The sequence below is a fragment of the Vipera berus genome (assembly GCF_964194415.1).
Source record: "Vipera berus genome assembly, chromosome: 1".
In the NCBI taxonomy this organism is placed as follows: domain Eukaryota; kingdom Metazoa; phylum Chordata; class Lepidosauria; order Squamata; family Viperidae; genus Vipera; species Vipera berus.
The window spans coordinates 199100235-199121652 of record NC_138202.1 but is presented as its reverse complement, the minus strand read 5'-3'; the positions used below and the strand labels follow the sequence as shown (position 1 = coordinate 199121652).

The 21418-nt window shown below is 41.4% G+C and overlaps 1 protein-coding gene across 2 annotated transcripts; it reads left to right on the top strand.

Moving 5' to 3' along the window:
• The first annotated feature begins 2635 nt into the window (after positions 1-2635).
• Positions 2636-19472, top strand: C1D (C1D nuclear receptor corepressor). 2 transcript variants are annotated; one of them, XM_081314731.1, is made up of 5 exons: positions 2636-2697; positions 9855-10004; positions 11208-11274; positions 11755-11810; positions 19220-19472. In XM_081314731.1, exons 2-5 carry the CDS (start codon positions 9873-9875, stop codon positions 19394-19396), a joined length of 432 nt encoding a protein of 143 aa, XP_081170857.1. In that variant the 5' UTR covers positions 2636-2697; positions 9855-9872; the 3' UTR covers positions 19397-19472. The 2 variants fall into 2 exon arrangements, with proteins under 2 accessions (XP_081170857.1, XP_081170858.1); XM_081314732.1 differs by lacking the exon at positions 2636-2697 and adding an exon at positions 2704-2900.
• Positions 19473-21418: the final 1946 nt, after the last annotated feature.

The following is a 21418-nucleotide window of genomic DNA, read 5'->3' as shown; positions in this document are numbered from 1 at the left end:
TGTACCAGGAAAGTATTGATAAATCTTAATAACATTGCTACTATCCACTCCACTGACCAGGCTTTACTGGATCAATGTAGCCAATCAAGGTTTGAGAAGTGTGCCCCGTACTGCTCAAGTTCAACGTTTAGTCCAAAAAAGGGTATTTTTTTCCAGCAGTTCAATTTCTCCAGTTCTGTTGCTCGGATGGACAGACAGAATGACAGACAGACCTTTATTGTCATTTTTTTACTGTGGCACAATGGCACACATTAAAAATGAAATTTAGTTGCTTGCTCTCAAAGTATACACATAACACATTTAAACACACTAGATACAACATCTATAGAGCTACACACATACAAGTAACAAATATTAATCACTATCCATCTTGAATATATAACGGAAAGAGGAAGCTTTAGCATTCACAAGGTTAATACTCTATGGAACAAAACTGACTGAATCTGGATGTTCTGCTTCAGATACCATGGAGCCTCCTCCCAGAAGGTAAGGAAAACAGGTTTATTTGTTTATTTATTTATTTTATTTTATTTATTTATTTATTTTAATTCCATTTATATCCCGCCCTTCTCCGAAGACTCAGGGCGGCTTACAAGCTTAGCAGGTTGTGAAGAGGATGTGTAGTGTCCCAATCTTGCGGACCCTGCTCAAGCAACACTTATATGCTATGTCCTGGATGGAAGGGAGGGAACTGCCAATATTCATTTCAGCCATCCTCACCACTCTGCATTGCCTTCCTGACTGAAGCAGTGATGCTTCCAAACCAGACTGTGATGCTGTATGGCAGGATGCTCTCAATCGTCCCTCTGTAGAAAGTATTACGGATAGGGGAAGGAAGATGTGCTTTTCTCATGCAACATAGAAAATGCAGGTGCTGCTGTGCCTGCTTCACCAGTGTCTCGCTGTTGAGCGACCAAGCCAGCCTACTTGTTAACTGCACATCCAGGAATTTGATGCTGGTAACCATCTCCACAAGTGAATCATGTTCGGACTTAGGACGCAGCCCTGAGGAGAACCTATGCTCAAGAAAATGGTGTTAGAAATATTTGTTCCAGTTTGCACGTATTGGGGCCTGTTAGTAAGAAAATCAAGAATCCAGTTGCACCTAAAAGGCCCAGTTTGTCTACTAGATGCTGGGGAATGATTGTGTTAAATGCCGAACTGAAGTTGATAAGATAATCTTGTCATTTTTTTATTGTGGGCACAACGGCACACATCAAAAATGAAATTTAGTTGCCCGCTCTAAGTGAAACACATACAGGGCACACCTAAAACATACTACATACATCATGTATAGAGCCACACCCCTACATATACATAACAATACATATACATTTCCTCTAAGTGCTTCAAGCTCAGATGGAGAACAGAATAGCATCCTGCGTAGAGCAATTTGGTCAGTAAGCAAAATGAAGCAGTCAAATGCTGGCAGGAGGCTAGATACAATAATGTCCTTTATCAGCTTCTCAAAGCATTTCATAATGATGGATGTCAGTGCAACCATCTAGCTATGTTTAATGGGTCACTTGACTGGTTTTAGATCTTCCCAGGACAAAACTGACTATACGGGGTGGGCTTTCCTTCTCTCTTTTGTCTGAAGCAAGTAATAACTACATTTGTGGTAAAATAAACTTGGCAATTGGTAAATAAATGGGAGACTCCCAGGCAGTTTTCTAGGCATTAATATGGACGCACTGTGTCCCTGGCCCTCTTCCATGATTTTTTTTAAACTTCCCATCCCAGGCTGCACCCCGAAGAGTCCTGGGTTGGTCCCCAGCCAGAGCTAACCATACTGCTTGGCCTTGGACTTCCGGTAAGGTCATCCGAATGCCACTATCTGCTGAGAAATAAATGAAGATAGGATTGAATTATGTAATCGCACACGCTTTCACAGGGCGGAACAAACCTGGAAATAACCCCAGGAGAGCTGGGGAAAAACACCACGCAAGCCCCAATAAACCAGGAGCATTGCAACCTCCTCCGACCTCTTGCCCAAGGCTTGGCTTTCACTTTGTAGCAGGGCGGGCGCTAAGCCGAGAAAGCTCTTTTAATAGCAATAGCACCGAAGGCCGGTATGTCGACCTTTTTGTTCCTTTTCCTCCGCTGACGATACACACCGCCTGCCGGAATGCCTTCCGCCCAGCTCCAGCGGGAAACAGAACCACCTTCCCGTGCTCGACTCTATCGCCATTCAAAGCAAGCCGACCGGCCATTTCGTTGCCGGGCTTCTGCCATACTGCGCCAAACCCGGTGGGACGCCCTATATGGCTAAGGCAGGGGTAGGCAACCTCGGCTCTTTTATGACTCATGGACTTCAACTCCCAGAATTCCTGAGCCAGCTTTGGCTGGCTCAGGAATTCTGGGAGTTGAAGTCCATGAGTCATAAAAGAGCCGAGGTTGCCTACCCCTGGGCTAAGGCAAACTCGATCCCCATTCTTTGGATCGCGGCTGGCGAAAAGGAATGGGAAGAAAGGGGATCGGATTGAACCACCTTCTATCTGGCGGGTGGGAGGGAGGGAGAGAAGTGAAAGAGTCTTCCGTTACTACGGCGTGTCTAGCCGGTCCGGAGTAAATACTGTAACTCCGCCTACTTACGCCTGATCTCTCGCACTCGCCTCCGTCACGTGGGTGGCAAGGGGAGGGGAGGTTGCGCCCTTCTTTTCGCGCGGCAGGTCGGAAGTGCTGGCAGAAGGCTGGGTAGGTTGAGGGCGGATGGCGCTTGCCGCCCTGGATGGTTCGTCTGGCCACGTTGATGATTGATCTTGTCCTCGGAACGGGGCGCGCGTCCCTGCAGGTTGGGAGCAGCCGTGCCCGGGCATCCTTTTCCTGCTGCGCAAAGGACGGGCCGGCTGAGCAGGCCTTTGGAGACAGACTGCCTGTGGAGCTTCTCAGTCATCCAGGTCCTGGTCCTTGTCCCAAACTGCTTTTTTTCCGTTGAAAGACGTTTCGCTTCTCATCCAAGGACCTTCTTCAGTTCTGACAATCATTTATTTTTATTTTTTATTTTAATTCCATTTATATCCCGCCCTTCTCCGAAGACTCAGGGCGGCTTACAAGCTTAGCAGTAGCCTTCATTCTATGTATATGCCTGCTTATTAGGGCTTTCACACCCCCCCCAAGCGGCATTATTACAAAGTCAGCTTAATTGCCCCCAACAATCTGGGTCCTCATTTTACCTACCTGGGAAGGATGGAAGGCTGAGTCAACCTTGAGCCTGGTGGGACGCGAACCTGCACTAATTGCAGGCAGCTGGTGTTACTTAAGGAGGCATTAACCCACTGCTCCACCAAGGCTCTTCTGAACTGAATCAGAACTGAAGAAGTGCCTTGGACGAGAAGCGAAACGTCTTCAAGCAAAAAAAACGAAGGGCAGTTGCCTTTTTTTTTGAGTGGGGGTGGGGGAAAGCACCTTTGGGACATTGAGGGAGAAGTTACACCTTGCAGGGTTAGTGCCATCATCTGCCTTTGCTGGACAATAAGACTGAAGAAAGGCCTTGACTTGGGAAGGCTGTGCTTTTGCTTATAGCTGCTCTGGTTGTGGCAGGAGACCGACCGGATGCCCGATTTTAACCACTTTCTAGCCCCCTTTCTTACCTCCTTTGTCACTTTGAAAAACTGCTGCTATGGGCTTGGAACAGTCTGGGCTGTGCCAGTACAAAGCTTTGTGTTGTCACATCTGTCTGAGAGACTGATGGGTAAAATAGAAGCACCCCACCTTTATATCAGTGGAACTGATGCAGTTTGGTCCACTAGAGCAAATCCAATCTTCACCATGATGCATCATCCTGAACAGTGTAACTGAAAATAAATGCCAAGGTGGAATGCTCTTTTTCCCCCCCAGTATTGTTCAAGGTGGAGAAATTGGGTCAGTTTTACTTACCATTTTCCAAAACAAAATTGTAGCTAGGTTCATATGGCATTTACATAAGACAATGTTGTTTGCCTGGTTTTGGCATGGCAGAATGTGTGAGCCTAATCAGTTGGGCTCATTCAATAAACCATGCTTAATTGAGGCTACCACATTTGGGGTACGCAAATCTGGATGGCCACTAAATGGCAACAAAATGGTAAGAGTTGTCTGCAACTCTTTGCTCTTGTCTAGTGATCTTCTGGATTTTTGCAGATCAGATCTGGTAGTCCTAGCTTAAAGCATCATTTAATGTAATATGTGAATCCAATCTGGTGTGTGTGTATGTATTTCAACAAGTGAAAGTAACCTGATGCCAGAATCCATTTATAGACTGTTTCTTGAAAAGCCAAATTTTTATACTTTTAGTCCTTCTTAATAATTGTACAGAGCCTGTGAATTGTCTTTTAAAGCTATAGATTAAGTGGCAGTTTCCTGAATGTTTACATTTTTAGGCTTCAAATGATTCAAGAGTTTTAATAGGACATGACTCCCTTATTTCAATATTGTGTTTTTCTATAATTGGGCTCTGAATGTTTCATGAGCCTAGTTATGCAATCTAACCATTGTAGTTTGTAAACCAAGATTTATGGTATATGCACTTCTAGCTTGTGGCTTATTCAAACTGTGGTTAAATATGGCTTCACAGAGGTTTGAACCTGGCCTATATATTAAATATTTGAAAGGAAAACATTACCATATAGTCTACAAAGTATATATTCCATGTAGTAACTCTCAGGAATTGATGTTTGGTAAATAGCAATTGGGTGCAAGGGAAAAACCTTTTTAAATGTTGGCATTATTCATATTTCTAAAAACCAATTATTTAAGGAATCGGTAAACTCAGAAACAAAAAGAATGTATTTTTAAATGTGTTCAGTTTCATGATTTTGAATTATGCTTGGTGCTTGTACTACTTCATGTTCTTTTCATAATTCATTCAGCACCTTTTATGAACTAGCAGTAGTAATATAATTTTTCTATTTCTTATGATATGCAGCACACTCATGTCATTTTGCCTTATTGACATCGACTCAATTGTTTTAGGGTGTCACAGATATGACTATTTAGATCAGGGGTCCCCAACCCCTGGTCCATTGACTGGCACTGGTCTGCGGCATGCCAGAAACTGGTTCATGCAAACAAGTGAAGCCCCATCTGTGGGATGCAGGCAGCACACAAAACCACGACCCCTCCGGTCCGTGGAAAAATCTCTCTCCACAGAAGTGATCCCTGGTGCCCAAAAGGTTGGGGGTCACTGATTTAGATGGTCAGTCTCCTACTGCAGTATAGACTAATTGTCTTCCTAAATCCAGCCTCCATTTTGGTTGGATATTTGTTTCTCACAGTTTCTCTTTTGCAAACAGCAGAGGGAAACTTCCTCCATTGCTCCCTTCCAATTGGGATTTGGAAGCATAGTGCCATAATTATATATAGGTTGTATATAAAATTGTATATAGCTTTTATTTTAAAAAAATATAAACAAAAAGTAAAAGCTAACACAAACTAATATAAAGTGAGGAAGATACAGAAACACAAAAGAAATGGAAAAAATTGCAGGAAAATAAAAAAGTTGGAGAAAAAAGCAAAGAGAATAAAGATAGAAGTGGCTTACGACTTTCTTTATATCAATTATAAGTACTTTATAAATTTACCTCTTTGTCTAAGCTACATCATGACACTGTATAATCTATCAAATCATCAAAATCATAAATCACAAGTTCACTTTTGCACAAAAAGTCCATAAGAGGCTTCCAGGCACCAATAAATGTAGATATTGTTCTTTTTCTAATCAAAGATTACAAAATTGTATTTCCTCATTTTAGCAAAATCTGTCAATTAGTAAATAGCATCAGATTCAAATGATTACTTATTCAGCCTAGTTTCTCCATTTGGTATAGTTTCCCTTGTGACTCTGCTTAATTATCTGTTTATCTTTCACTGTTTATCTTTCACTGGGAGTATTTAGAAACCTCTTAATATTTTTGGGGTTTAAAAATACTGTTTTTGTTTGGTAGAATAATTTTTCAGGTGGTTTGTTGCTTATTTATTACCAGGGCTTCTAGGCCATTTCAATTATATAATGCTAAGCAATTTATACCGTAACATAGATTCCACATTAAGTAAATTAAGGTTCAGTGAATCTAAATGGTCAGAGAAAGTTCAGGAAGAAATCAAATGTCTGCCTATAGGCAGAAATGACTTTTTGTATAGGTGGAAGTAATTCTGACTGGTCATAAGGACTCATGATGTTGAGAGATTGCCATTTTGGGAGAAATCCTCATGAACTTTGGTGAGATACAATTAGTATCATTATATGTGCAAAATATTCTGCTGAGTAACAAATATTTTGGCACTGGGTAAACTGTGTAACAATCAGCTGTGCAGAGAAGGGGCCTAGAGAGCATTTGGAGAACCAGTCGGTCTGAGTCTGACCGAACACAGTTAAGATCCTTTTTTAGATCTTATCTTGTGGCAATGAGGGTGGCAAAGCGCAGATAACCGCCCGGCTGCCCTATTTAGAGTGGTCCGCTCCCTTTTAAATCAAGAGACGGGAGAAGACCCCCTACATGGACGGGCTGAGGAATTTAGTAAGTATCTGGTGGACAAAATTGCTCAGATTCGGGCTGGTCTGGACTCTGACTGGGCAGTATCTGACGAGAGGAAAACGATGATTTTGGCCGAGAACATTTGGGAAGAGTTCGATCCTGTGACTCCGGATGAAGTGGACAAGATCATGGGGAAACTAAGTGCCGCCACATGTTTATTGGACCCGTGTCCCTCCTGGCTAGTCTATGCATCTCGGGAGGTTACACGAAGCTGGCTCCTAGCAGTTATCAATGCCTCACTGAGTGAGGGGTACTTCCCTGCCGCCTTGAAAGAGGCGGTGGTAAGGCCCCTCCTCAAGAAACCGGCATTGGATCCAGCTATTTTAAACAACTTCCGTCCCGTCTCCAACCTTCGCTTTCTTGCGAAGGTCGTTGAGAGCGTGGTGGCACGACAGCTCCCTTTGAACCTGGAGGAAGCTGAATATCTGGATCCGTACCAATCGGGTTTCAGACCCGGGTATAGCATGGATACGGCATTGGTCGCACTGGTAAATGATCTCTGGCGGGCCCGAGATAGAGGTTATTCCTCTGTCCTGGTCCTATTAGATCTCTCAGCGGCTTTTGATACCATCGACCACGGTATCTTACTGCGTCATCTTGAGGGGTTGGGAGTGGGAGGCACCGTTCTGCGGTGGTTCTCCTCCTACCTCTTGGACCGTTCGCAGACGGTGTTAGTAGGGGGGCAGAGGTCAAGCCCTAGGCCTCTTAGTTGTGGAGTACCCCAGGGATCGGTGCTCTCGCCCCTCCTGTTCAACATCTATATGAAGCCGCTGGGAGAGATCATCCGTGGCTTCGGGGTGAAATATCATCAATATGCTGATGATACCCAGCTATTCATCTCCACCCCGAACCAACCCAGTGATGCCCTCGATGTGATGTCCCGTTGCCTGGAAGCGGTACAGATCTGGATGGGAAAAAACGCTTCGACTCAACCCGGCCAAGACTGAGTGGCTCTACATACCGTCATCTCGTTTAGTCCAAGAGGTTCCATCTTTGACTATAGGAGGAGAGATGTTACCTCCCATTGATAGAGCACGCAATCTGGGCGTCCTCCTAGATTCACGACTCAGTTTTGAAGATCATATTGGAGTCGTGGCTAGAGGGGCATTTGCCCAGATTCGCCTAATATACCAATTGCGCCCCTTTCTGGACCGAGATGCCCTACGTACAGTCACCCACGCACTCGTTACCTCCCTTATAGACTACTGTAATGCTCTCTACATGGGGCTGCCCTTGAAGACCACCCGGAGGCTTCAGCTGGTGCAGAATGCAGCTGCACGGGTTGTGATGGGAGCACCCCGATACTCCCATATTACACCCCTCCTGCGTGAGCTGCATTGGCTACCGGTTGCCCTCCGGGTGAGATTTAACGTGCTGGTACTTACCTTTAAAGCCCTACATGGCTTAGGCCCGGGATACTTGCAGGACCATCTGCTGCCGGGAACAAATTCCCATCGCCCAGTACGCTCACACAGAGAAGGCCTCCTCAGGGTACCGTCAGCTAAGCAATGTCGGCTGGCGACCCCCAGGGGGAGGGCCTTCTCTGTGGGAGCGCCAGCCCTATGGAATCAGCTCCCCCCTGAGCTACGGATGACCCAAAATCTCCAATCCTTTCACCGCGGCCTCAAAACATTCCTATTCCACCAGGCTGACCTGGACTGACAGGCATTTTAATTAATTATATTTACAATCTTTAATTTATTCTTAGTTTTTAATTTTAATTTATTGCACAGATGATTTTAATTTTATTTTTATCTTAATTTCTGTACTTATTATATGTTTTGTTGTTAGCCGCCCTGAGTCCTTTGGGAGATAGGGCGGGATATAAATCCCATCAATAAATAAATAAATAAATAAATTTGGCAATTTTTGTGAGCACATTTGATAAATATATTGACTTTCTGATTAACTAGAAATATTTTTCTATATCTGAAGGTATCATGAAATTACTCTAAATGATTAATTGATAGACTAATCATTTCTCTATTTTAGGTTTCTTAAAAAACAAATAATTGTTCTTATATAACTTCAGCAACATGTTCATACAGCCTTAAGTAATTAGTGTATTGCCTTAAGTCATGATTTGTTTTAATTCTTTTTGAAGTTATATATCTCATCCTCTCCCATCACAACTCTTTACATCACATTATTCTTCGTAACTCTTTTAAGTCACATCACATTAGGTCATGAAACATGGATTAACATTCACAATTCATACATTGTGCAGAACTTTAATATGAAATGTTTAGTTTTGGTTTCCTGTGTTTTATGAATCCAGCTAAATCCCTGTGATTCTCAAAATATGAAATTATCTCTTGATCAGAGCAAACTTCATTTTTGAATATCGAAGGTAGGAAAGATCAATACTGATCACTCAAGCTACTGGTCTGAATGACTATTGTTGAGCAGATGGAAATGAGGCATAGTATTTTTTTAATTAGGATTTGAACATGATGAGCTTGTGTGGCCCTGAGTATTGTCTTTTATGAAACAATGATGGTACCTTCAGTATTTGCTATTTCTGCAACATATTAATACTATCGGATCATATATTAAAGAAGTACTTCCTCTACTATGTAGAAAGTTGTGCCTTGAGTGGTATTTGGCCATGTAACTGAGTCTTTATTTGGATGCTAATCACAAATGTTACCAGACCTCCTGCATTTAAGAGGCATCATCACACTGTTTATATCGCATTAAAACCTAGCAATAGAACAAGTAGTCCTCGACTTACAACCACAATTGAGTCCCAAATTTCTGTTGTTAATTTCAGTTGTTTTGGCCCATTTTACGACCTATCTCGCCATAGCTGTTAAGTGAATCACTGCAGTTGTTAAGATAGTAATGCAGTTGTTAAGTGAATCTGGCTTCCCCTTTTGACTTTGCTTGTTACATGACCCTGGGACACAGCAGCAGTCTTAAGTCTTAAGCATGTGAATTTTGAACATGTAAACATGGGAATGCTGCAGTGGTTCTTGTATGAAAAATCGTCAGAAGTCACTTTTTTCAGTGCCATTTTAACTTTGAACGGTCATTAAATGAACTGTTGTAAGTTGAGGACTACCTCTACTACCCTTCTTTGAAGGGTCCAAAACTTCTCTTGTGTATATTTGATTTACATCCTACAAGTTAGGGGGAGTGGAACCCTTAATACCATGTAAGACTGTTTTGCTACTTCACAAACGGTATATAGCTGGTATTTTATATTGTGCTAAGCTACGTTGGTTCTGTAGTTTAGCATGTGTGGATTCAGACAGTTGTGGCCTACTCAGTACGGTTTGGCACCATTTGTGAACAGTCTTTGTTTTCTTATTTATTTCCCGGCACCTTTTCATGTAGTGAGTGTCGATCTTGAAAATGGATCCTGCCGAAGAAGATTACCCCACAGAGATTCATGATTACCTTTCAGCCTTTGAAACAGCTGTTGGCTCAGTAGATGCAGTGTTGAAGACAATGATGTCTGTATCCAGAAGTGAGCTCCTCCAGAAGGTAAGAAGAGGATGAGAGCAAGAAAAACTTTTGCTGCTGTTTAATTTTTGCTCGCTCCCTTGGGTGAGCTTGACTGGAGAGACACCCTGGTTTGACTTTCTGCACATAGGCCTATTTGTTTGATTATGATTCTTATAATTCTTTGTTATCCGTGCTGATGGATGGGTTGGAGCTGTAGAACAATATATCTGGATGGTGCCAGTTGGAATGGCAGTTACAGAGATTTAGAAGAATAAATAAAAATTACAGGGCTCGTTGCTTTCTTAACACTTGAGTGGGTTATGCACAGTGACTAAAAAGCAAAATATATTACTTGCTTTCCTTGCCTCTAGAAGGGGGTTCTGGTCCAAAAATGTTTGATTTAGATGGATTTTTGCTACGTATCAGGGAATTTTTTTTAAGAAGTAAAGGAATATATAAGGCATCCTTTGTTCCCTTTTTTTTAAACCTGAAGCAACAGCACAAGATGCTGCCTGAGTTCTTTGTACAATTACCTATGTACATCCAATTTGTAGTTTCTTTGGGGCAAAATAAGAGCTCGTATATCAGGAGGTTTCACCCCTGAAGTCTTCAGCCTTTCAGTCAAAAATAAATTATGAGCACAACGGCTTCACAATACAGCCCTTTGACAGGTTCCCTGTTCAAACTTGTAGCCTGTGTTTTTAGAAGTCCTAGAGGAACGAAATGATAGATTGGCATTGGCAGCCTAAACTCTTTTTGCCTTTTAATGTGCGGTTATGATATTTTAGAGTCATGAATTGTGCAAAAAATGACAAGTGGCAAGTGCCTAGAGCAGGGTCTCCCAAGCAGTGCCCACCAGAGGTCCTTGACTTTATTCCCATAATTCCTTAGCAGGCTGATGGGCTATGTGAGTTCATGTCCAGCACACCTAGAAGGCATTGGAGGAGAGAAAGCAACTCAAACAGATAATGGTACTCTCATTTTCCAAGAAAGAACACATTCTCTATTTTAGGTGAGAATAAGGGCTGCATGATGGATAAAAGACTAAATTACAGGTAGGGATCCCTCTGAATCTTTTTCAAAGACTTCTAAACTCATTTGTTGAGCAAAGTGCTATTGTCCATCTAGCTTCACGTTGTGGAAGGAAAGGCATTGACTGTACTTTTCATCAGTGCCAGTGTCATCTGATGATTTGTGCACGATCAACTGTTTTGAAGGTTATTCTATCTTTTCTCATTTTAGCTAGATCCTCTTGAACAAGCCAAAATAGATTTGGTCTCTGCTTATACACTGAATTCAATGTTTTGGGGTAAGTATACAGAGTAAGAAATACATACAGATGAATCTGCATCTGTAATACCTATAGGAGTTTTAATTCCCCCCTTCTCATTATATTTATATTGCTATTGTGATATTTATGTTATTTTATGAGTTTTATTGGAATGCCAACTGCCTGAATCTCTGGAACTGAGTGATAGCTTAGCAATTAAATATCAAACTATTTTGTGTGGCTACTTGTGGGAGAGGTTAGCAGATAGATAAATAAATAAGCAAGCAAGCAAACTATTTCTTGTGCAGCTACTTGCACTTTCACCTGTACTTAGTTTTGTAACACCAAAATATACCCTTTTCCCAAGTCTTAAACATTTTACATTTTGATTGTTAATGATTTGGCAAAGGACTTTTCCATTATCCAGTGATAATGTATTCCTGTATTTTAAATACATAGTGAAGAATATACTCCTACATCTTTCTAATTAATTCTGGTAACAATGCATTCACTTTGCAGTGTACCTTGCTACACAAGGAATAAATCCAAAGGAGCATCCAGTAAAACAGGAATTGGTAAGTTTCTTATGTTCGCTACCATGCAAAATTCTTCTCATGTTGAGAAAATGGTTTGCAGAAATTTTGTGAATTCCAAACAAAGCACAATTGAGTTAAATATTGATCATTGAACATTACAAATGCAGTTTTCCGTCTGCTTTTTCCATGAAGCATATAATTGTCCGTGTATGAAAACACTGTACTACAGTTCTCTCATATTGTTTTCTAAAGGGGGTGATTATTGTAAACAGCCTGTTTGGTTTAACTGCAAGTCAGTATTTTGACAGGGGAAAAAAGTGAAGTAACAGAGCAGCACTGGAGAACAATAAGCCTGTGTCTCACTTATTGTAAGCCTTCCATATGCATGGTGGAGAACAGAGATGAATTGCTTCATTTCTACTGCAAGTGGGGAATCACAGCTTCTGCTGTTTTGTGGGATCACTTTGTTGCTAATATTCCTGTAGTAAAAAAAACCTGGACTACTACTGTATATCTGGATTGTAAAAATCTTAATGACCTCTAGGTGGCAGCAAAACAGGGCTTTCAGTATTTCTTGGTTGCCCTTTTGTTTTGCAAACCAGATAGGATAGCCCTGAGACAAAGCTGCCATAGGACTTAATCTGTTCTTCATCTCATTTGCTTACCTTGCAAAACCTTGAATACCCAGGCATAGTTTTTGCTCAAAATGATATTGTCATTTTCAAAGTAGATGTTTTGATCTCAGTTCAATTCTCAAATAAGATGATCCTTTCCTTCTTTTTCATTTAAAAAAAAAAAGTTTGAATTTTGTGCCAACCAACTCTTTCCTTACAGAGTGGAAAAATATTACGTGTCTAATAATTATTTATAACTTCCAGTACAGTATGTTTTCCTATAAATACTTGGACTCGTGTTAATCTCTAAGGCTACCTTTTCTTACTCCTGCCTGACTTTAAAAGTATCATGTGTTTGATTTACTAGCAAAGACGGGAAAGATTCCCTCCTCCCCTACTCCAATCCCTCCATTAATTCATTTTCTCAGCAGTAAAGAATCCAGTTCAGCAACAAAGCTAAAAGCTTTTTTGGCACCAGTTATATGTGTTCTGTCCAGTAATTCTGCATTAGTGACATATTTACTGCCAATAATAAATCTTTTAGGTTTGTCTTATAATCCATTTAGAAGCATGAACAGAATGTATAAGACTGGATATCTTAGAAATTCTGCTGACTTGAAGAAACAGATCAAATGATTTAGCTTGGCAGATAGAAAAACTACAGATCGAATCTACAGTTGGCTACCAGAATTGTTACGTTCTATAAGACTTATCCAGATATGCCATGTTGTTAATACAATAAAATAACAACTACAAATACAAGTAATAAATAAAACTAATTACAAAAAAAAATTCATAGGGAAATGTATATACATATATACATATTAGTTTGTGGCTGTAAGTTGCTTTTTAAAAAAAAAAAAAAGCAAAACTGCTTTTTGCTCAAGATTGACTAAATTGCCACTCAATTTTTTTTAACTCCTTCCCAGGTCACATCAGTAAATGTGTCATGCTAGTAAATATCCAGTACAGTAAATATAATGAATGTCGAAAAGCTCAGTCACTGTTATATTTCGTGTTATCTTGAACTTCTCAAGAGCAAAGCAGTTATTTTGCAGCTTCTCTTAATTTCTTACAGACTTTATAACATATGCAGTGTGAAATGGATGTTATTTCCTCTAAAGCTCAGTTTGATGTCCATTTCTTGCATCCAAAAGATCAGTCAGATGCTCTTTTTTGTTTTGCTATTACTGGTAGCTTGATACTGAGAACTGACTTTTCATCTGCCTGGAGAGTGAAATAATTATTTCATGTTGCCTGAGAATTTGTTCTGCAGATCATTTCTTACTGGCCGTTTTTTTGGGGGGGTGGGTATTGACCTGGTTGCTACATAATGCAAGACATCATTTAGGACCATGTGTACAAGTCTGTGCAAGCCTTAATTTGTACTCCCTCTTGCAACAAGAAAGAAGACTTATCTTGGTATGTTATTTATATATGAACCAAGAACCATGCTATAAATCAGATTCTGATTTGTTCAGTTAAACCAAGGGTCGGCAGCCCGCGGCTCCAGAGCCGCATGCGGCTCTTTGAGCCGTCTCCTGCGGCTCCCAGCCGCCCGGTGCGCGTGCACCTCTCCAAATGGAGAGTGGCACTGCCCGTTTGGAGAGGTGCACACGCACCTCTCCGAATGGGCGGAGGTGCGCGCGCACCTCCCCAAACCTTTGGAGAGGTGCGCGCGTACCTCCGCGCGAACTGGCAGCGGCGCCGCTCTTTGAGAAAGCTGCCGCGGCACGTTTGCAGGCTGCCGAAAGCGGCAGCTCTGCAGACGGGCCGCGGCAGCTTTCCCAACAAGCGGCACCGCTGCCCATTCCGAGAGGTGCGCGCGCACCTCTCCGAACGAGCCTAGGTATGCGCGCACCTCCCCAAACCTTTGGAGAGGTGCGCGCGTACCTCCGCTCGAGCGGGCAGCGGTGCCGCTCTTTGAGAAAGCTGACGCGGCACGTTTGCAGGCTGCCGAAAGCGGTAGCTCTGCCGACGGGCCGCGACAGCTTTCCCAACAAGCGGCGCCGCTGCCCATTCCGAGAGGTGCGCGCGCACCTCTCCGAACTAGCGTAGGTGCGCGCGCACCTCCCCAAACCTTTGGAGAGGTGCGCGCGTACCTCCGCGCGAGCGGGCAGCGGCGCCGCTCTTTGAGAAAGCTGCCGCGGCACGTTTCCAGGCTGCCGAAAGCGGCAGCTCTGCAGACGGGCCGCAGCAGCTTTCCCAACAAGCGGCGCCGCTGCCCATTCCGAGAGGTGCGCGCGCACCTCTCCAAACGAGCGTAGGTGCGCGCGCACCTCCCCAAACCTTTGGAGAGGTGCGCGCGTACCTCCACGCGAACGGGCAGCGGCGCCGCTCTTTGAGAAAGCTGCCGCGGCACGTTTGCAGGCCGCCGAAGGCGGTAGCTCTGCAAACGGGCCGTCGCCGTCGCGCAACCGGGAACCGGTTCCATCACACATAAAAAAAATGGCAACTGCGCGCGTCCGCACATGCACAAGAAAAAACCGTTTTGCGCATGCGCAAAACTGCGCATGCGCGTGCATGTACGCATGCATGCGGCTCCCACTTTTTTTTATGTGTGATGGAACTGGTTCCCAGTGGCTCTTTTCCTTTTTCAGGTTGCCGACCCCTGAGTTAAACAGTCTATGAGTTAAACCAAATGTTTTGTGATATATTTAGTGACTGAGTTGGGGTTATAATGCCAATACAGAAATTCAAGGCCTGCCTATTGGCCAGGCTTATAGAGGCTTATCCACATAACAGTAAATTGTGATTTAGGATTAAGTGTGAAGGTAGTCACTAACATATTGGTTAGGTTTGAATGTTGCACTTGTCCACATTTTGTTGAATAACATACCAGGGTTGGATTCACACAACCTAATCCAAAATAAATCATTCCTTAGTATGAAAAATGAAACCAGCCTTAGACTTGCATTCTCTCCTGATCAATGGCTTCCATGATTGTGGAAGGCATTGAACAGTGTAAATTTCCGACCTCTGATAGATCAAATCATTAATGAAATGTAGTTCCTATGTATACCCCTAATTTGAGAGAACTTATTTGTTCTTTTGGTGCCCAGAGTAGAGTATGAATTACTTTTCTTACTGTTCCCTTCTGGATCAGGATCCATTCTTTAAAAGTGCTACAGGTAATCCTCATCTAGTGACTACAGTAGGGACAAGAAAGTTGGTTGTTAAATGAAGTGGTCGCTAACAAAAAGGGCACTTTAACGACCATCTTAATTATGAATGACCACTAAACAAGGCAGTTGCTAAATGAGGATTTTTGCAGTAATATTATAATTAAACATTATAAACATTAAAACCAATATAGTAATAAACAACCTTTGCAGTGATGTAGCAGGATGCAGTATTGCATGACCGATGAACATTTCTGTCTTATTCTGTTATGAATGTGTCATTAGAATAACAAATGGAATGCAGACAGATCTTTATTTAGGTAATTTTAACATAAATGGTTGTAGTAAAAGAATGTGCTTTTACAAGTAATTTTGTCAAAATTAATTTGCGCATTTTCTACAAAAGGCAGTTGTACTAAGATTTGGTAGCAGACAAACTTAAAATAAAACAATTGCCTTGATTGAATGAACGGAAATCACTTAATTTTCCAGGGAGAGTTGCAACAATTGAGTGATTGCATTTAGCAATCTCTAAATTCCCTTAAAAAGGAAACTATAATTAATCTATCAATTTACATTTATCATTTGTGTGAGTGTATGTGTGTGTGTGTGTGTGTGTGTATTGGGGAAGGGGAACTAGAAGATAAAGATTTTATTTGGTATTAAAACATTTAAAAAGTTTTACAGAAATGTGGAATTCCTCTGTTAAGGGGATGAATGCTGGTGACTTGGCTCAAAGAGTTAACATAATTTATACATCGTTCCTTTGCCAGAAGTGCTCCCAAACTAAGTTACTGATAATTCAGGAGTCCCTCCCCTAAATCTAAAAAGGGATGAAATAAGAGAATTGGAAGGGAGGGGAACAGAAAGCAAGATTGTTGAGGCAGCAGTTTTTAATTTTATATCCATTTTGTAATAACTAGGTATAATACAACTGGAAGTTCTTAGTCATCTTTCACAGCTAGCTGGAAAGGAAGAAAAAGAGCCAACAATTCTGTTTTTGGTTTTTTTTAGTTGAGTTAGTGGTGCAGTTCTACTTCCTATCATACTCTCTTATATCCTGACAGAATGATTGAGATAAAGTAGAGTTGAAGGACGCAGTATGAATCAAATTAAATGTTGGCCCTTCTGTTCTAGTGGAAGAAAAATCTCCCATTTCTTTCCCAACTCCAAAAATAATCCTTTTCTAAGATGCTGAGGGCTACCTCAGAAGTCTGGCCTTGGGGCAAAAGTGATGGCCGAGGGCATGGGGAAATTAACTGAGGCCAAAACAGAAGTCAAAGCTATTTTCCTATTCTGTAGAATACTGTTTAGTGGTCTAAGACGTACAATTGTCAAAAGAAGCAAGAGTTCTCTTGGATTTATTTTTTCTGGGCCACGCTGCTTCGTATGGCACACAGCAGCTTACCTATGTGGCTGCTACTTCTGTAACCTCCATCATAAGACCCTTAGCAACACTTCAGCCATGCTAGCATATCATAAGAAGAACCGGGATGGCTCGCCAAAGGTACATGCTGATTCTGGAATGGCCATTCAGATGCTAAAGGGAGGCTCACAAGCAGGGCAGGAGTGCCCTTCCTACTTAATGCCATTCAGTAAGAGAGATAGTGGAACATTACATAGTTATTGCTGTGGCAAGGAGCCATTGATTAGTTAACTGATTGATTAGTTCAATGTCATTCTTAGCAGTCACGCTGGTAGACATGCTCCAAAATGATCTGTCCCCAACCAGCCCCTTCAAGACTCCTGGTAGTATATCCATTGTTATTGAGTCCATCCACCTTGCTGTGGTTTCCCTCTTCTCTTTCCTTTTTAATGTTTGTATTATCTTCACTACACCTTTTGCAAATTTTACATGTCAAGAAAGTACTATGTATAGTACTTTTTTCATCCAACCTGAATTTCCCATTATTTGTTAAACAATAGTGATTTGTTCTGTTAAGAAAAGAGGAGGGGGGGAAAACTACCTTAATGATTCACCCCAGATATAATTTTTACCCTCTATTTTGCTTTTCTTCTAAACTAGGAAGCCTTACTTTTAACCTCTTATTTCAGGACAGTTGCTCCAATTCCTTGATCATGGGGGTTTTGCTTATCTTTTTTAGCAATACAATATCCTTTTTCAGTATACAGATGCTAAATATAATTACACAGTAGATTTGGAGCAAGGCACTTTTTAGAAATTAAAAGACGCTTGCTCCTGGGGAGGAAAGCCATGGCAAATCTAGATAGCACACTAAAAAGCAGAGATATCACCCTGTCAACAAAAGTGTGTATAGTCAAGGCTATGGTCTTCCCAGTTGCAATGTATGGCAGTGAAAATTGGACCATAAAAAATGCTGAGCAACAAAGAATTGAGGCCTTTGAACTATGGTGCTGGAGAAGACTCCTGCGAGTCCCTTGGACTGCAAGGCGATCAAACCGGTCAGTCCTAGAGGAGATCAACCCTGACTGCTCTTTAGAAGGCCAGATCCTGAAGCTAAAACTCAAATACTTTGGCCACCTAATGAGAAGGAAGGACTCACTGGAGAAGAGCCTAATGCTGGGAAAGACTGAGGGCAATAGAAGAAGGGGACGACAGAGAATGAGGTGGCTGGATGGTCATTGAAGCAGTAGGTGTGAGCTTAAATGGACTCCAGAAGATGGTAGAGGACAGGAAGGCCTGGAGGAACGTTGTCCATGGGGTCGCGATGGGTCAGACACGACTTCGCAGCTAACAACAACAACTTTTTAGCAGTTTTGCTTCCTTCAGATTTGCAACTTCATGCTTTGTAATAGGTGCTCAGTAGTTTGATATTCTCAAGTGCTCTGTGATGTCCAAATCCATTTTTTCATTAATTCTCTCTCTCTCTCTCTCTCTCTCTCTCTCTCTCTCTCTCTCACACACACACACACACACACACACACACACACACACATTCTCTTGTGATTTTGTACAAGAGCTTAAGATATAAAACAGTGTTCTCTAAGGTATTTGAGTACCGTATATGAGAATTTTTATACAAACTACACTTTATTAGGATTAAAATTAAACATCTTTGGAATTGGGAACAACTGATTCTTGCATATGGGAGGTCACATGGCTTGGGTCCGGGATATCTGAGGGAACACCTGCTGCCGGCATCAAGCTCCCTTCGTCCTGTGCGCTCCCACAGGGAGGGCCTTCTCAGGATGCCGCCGGCAAAGGATTGCCGGCAGGCGACACCCAGGGGGAGGGCCTTCTCTGTGGGCGCACCTGCCCTTTGGAACCAGTTACCCATAGAGCTCAGGACTGCCCCTGATTTTTGTTCATTCCGCCGGGACCTGAAGACCTGGCTCTTTGAGCTTTCCGGCCAGGAAAGAGAATTTTTAATCTTTAACTTATTGTAATTGGGTTTTTTAATCAGAGTTATAGGGGTTTTAGATTTTCAATCAAGGATAATTTAATCTATTTTAATTGTTATTAACTTTTGTATTGTAATATTCTTTTAATTGCCTTGTGAACCGCCCTGGGTCCTACGGGAGAAGGGCGGTATATAAGTTCAAATAATAATAATAATAATAATAATAATAATAATAATAATAATAATAATAATAATAATAATAATAATAATAATAATAATAATAATAATAATTGCTTAGGTTACAACAATTTGATTTGGTTGGTAGTTTTATATATTTGGTCTTTTTGATATGATAGGAAATGTGCTTTTTATATTTTCATATGTTTCAGGAGAGAATAAGAACATACATGAACAGAGTGAAAGAGATTGAAGAAAAGAAAAAAGCTGCCAAGCTGGATAAAGGCGCAGCATCAAGATTTTTACGAAATGCACTGTACGAGCCAAAAACTCAAAGCAAACCTACAAAGAAAGGTCCCATTCCAACCAAAAAGAAAAAAACTCATTAAAATCTCCCTGTTCAATATTGATTAGAATTATTTTAATAAGTTTTATATGTAATAAAATGCCCTTGATATTTCTGTTTTTCTCTCCTATAACTTTTTGTAAAGATCTAATCTTTATTTTGATTTCTGATAAAAAAAGGATAAGACTATTTCCTGGTAAAATAGCATTTTTTTCACAGATGGATATATCACCAAGTACAGTGTCCAAATCTACCCATATTTGTTTTTGGGGTATTTTAAAAAGTAAAATCAACCCAGTGTTCTGGGTTAAATATTTCACATGGCTATTTTTTCCACCTTGGATCTGAAAAGAACATGGTACATAGTGCAGTGTGGTTCTTCAGCTGTTAAATTAGCACGGAGAAGACTCAAAGTCCACCTTCAACCATGGAAGCTCACCAAGTGGCTTTGGGTTGATTGTGATGTCAACCCATTCATTCATTCATTTGTTAGATTTAAGGCTGCCTGACTCCAGAGCAACTCTAATTCATAGGGTGGTTGTGGTGGAAAATTAGATGAGGGAGTGATATGTATGCTGTCTTGCTTGAAGGAAAGTCAAGATATAAATCTGATGAATTAAGGAGTGTGTTAAGAGGAAATTCATCAGTGCATGCAGGCTGCTTGTCAGTGTTTAAACACACATCACTTACTTGGCAGGAGAAGTTGGAAGGATGTTCTGTAGGAGAAATTAACTTATTGTAATGTGTAAACAGCTGTATTTATCAAGTTCATTCAAATAATCTAATGGAAGATTTTAGCCATTCAGCTTCCCTGCTGTTCTAGATGAATTGCATGTCTATTATTGTTACTGGATTTTGCCCATTCACTTAAATACCTTGGAGGAAAAACCACATCTTTTGTCTGAGGCTTGTTAGAAATCAGCTTAGTAAGTTGTCTTTTTTTACAAATATCTTTATTATATTTCATAAACATTAAAATATAAACTAATATAAGGAGGAAAAACAGAAAGGGAATAGTAAAACATTAAAAAATGACAAAATACACCAAAAATATAAAACTAAAGTGACCTCCAACTTTTTCAATGCAAAGGTAGTACAATATAACAACTTCTCTGTTAGATTAAAATAGCAATATCACTTAGACTTATATATCACTTCATAGTGCTTAATAGCACTCTTAAATGGTTTACAGAGTCAACATATTGCCACCAACAATCTGGGTCCTTATTTTAACAACCTCAGAAGGATGGAAGGCTGAGTCAACCTTGAACCAGTCAGGATCAAACTCCTGGCAATGAGCAGAGTTACCCTGCTATGCTGCATTCTAACCACTGCACCACTAGAACTCCTATCTTTAAAAAACTAATAAAACTCTAAAAATACAACAGTGTAACACAGAAAAGTCTATGAGATCAATAACAACAACAAAGTCCAGTTTGGGCTTTCACTGACATATCCTTTCCGATATAAATGAGGCCATCAAAGGGGTATCATAAATTTCGGCCCTCACACTGCAGTTTTATATTGTAATACTATTTTCATAGTAATTGTAAGCATGATTCTTTTTGAATGTTGATTTAAAATCAGGGCACGTTCATTTTCCTCTGTTTCACTTCATTGGGAGGAATTGATCTTGTGGCTCTTCTACTCCTTAAAGTTGCTACATCCTCTTTGAACTATTTGATTAGAAGGATTTGCTCACTAGTGTGTGTTTGTAACTAAATAGTTGGGTCCTGGTTCTTGTAAAAGCCTTTTCCTAATATAAGCTATGTGCAGATTAAAAATGGTTTCAGTGGGGACTTCAAGGTTAGACGACGTGGTGTGACAGGCGCAGGAAAACGGGGCTCCATTTTCCATGTCCGATTTCGCTCTGCTGGGGACTCTAAAAAGGGTCTAAAGCACGGGTGGGCAACCCGCAGCTCCGGAGCCGCATGCGGCTCTTTGAGCCGTCTCCTGTGGCTCCCAGCCACCCGGTGCGCGCGCACCTCTTCGAACGGGCAGTGGTGCGCGCGTACCTCTCCAAATGGAGAGTGGCACCGCCCGTTTGGAGAGGTGCGCGCGCACC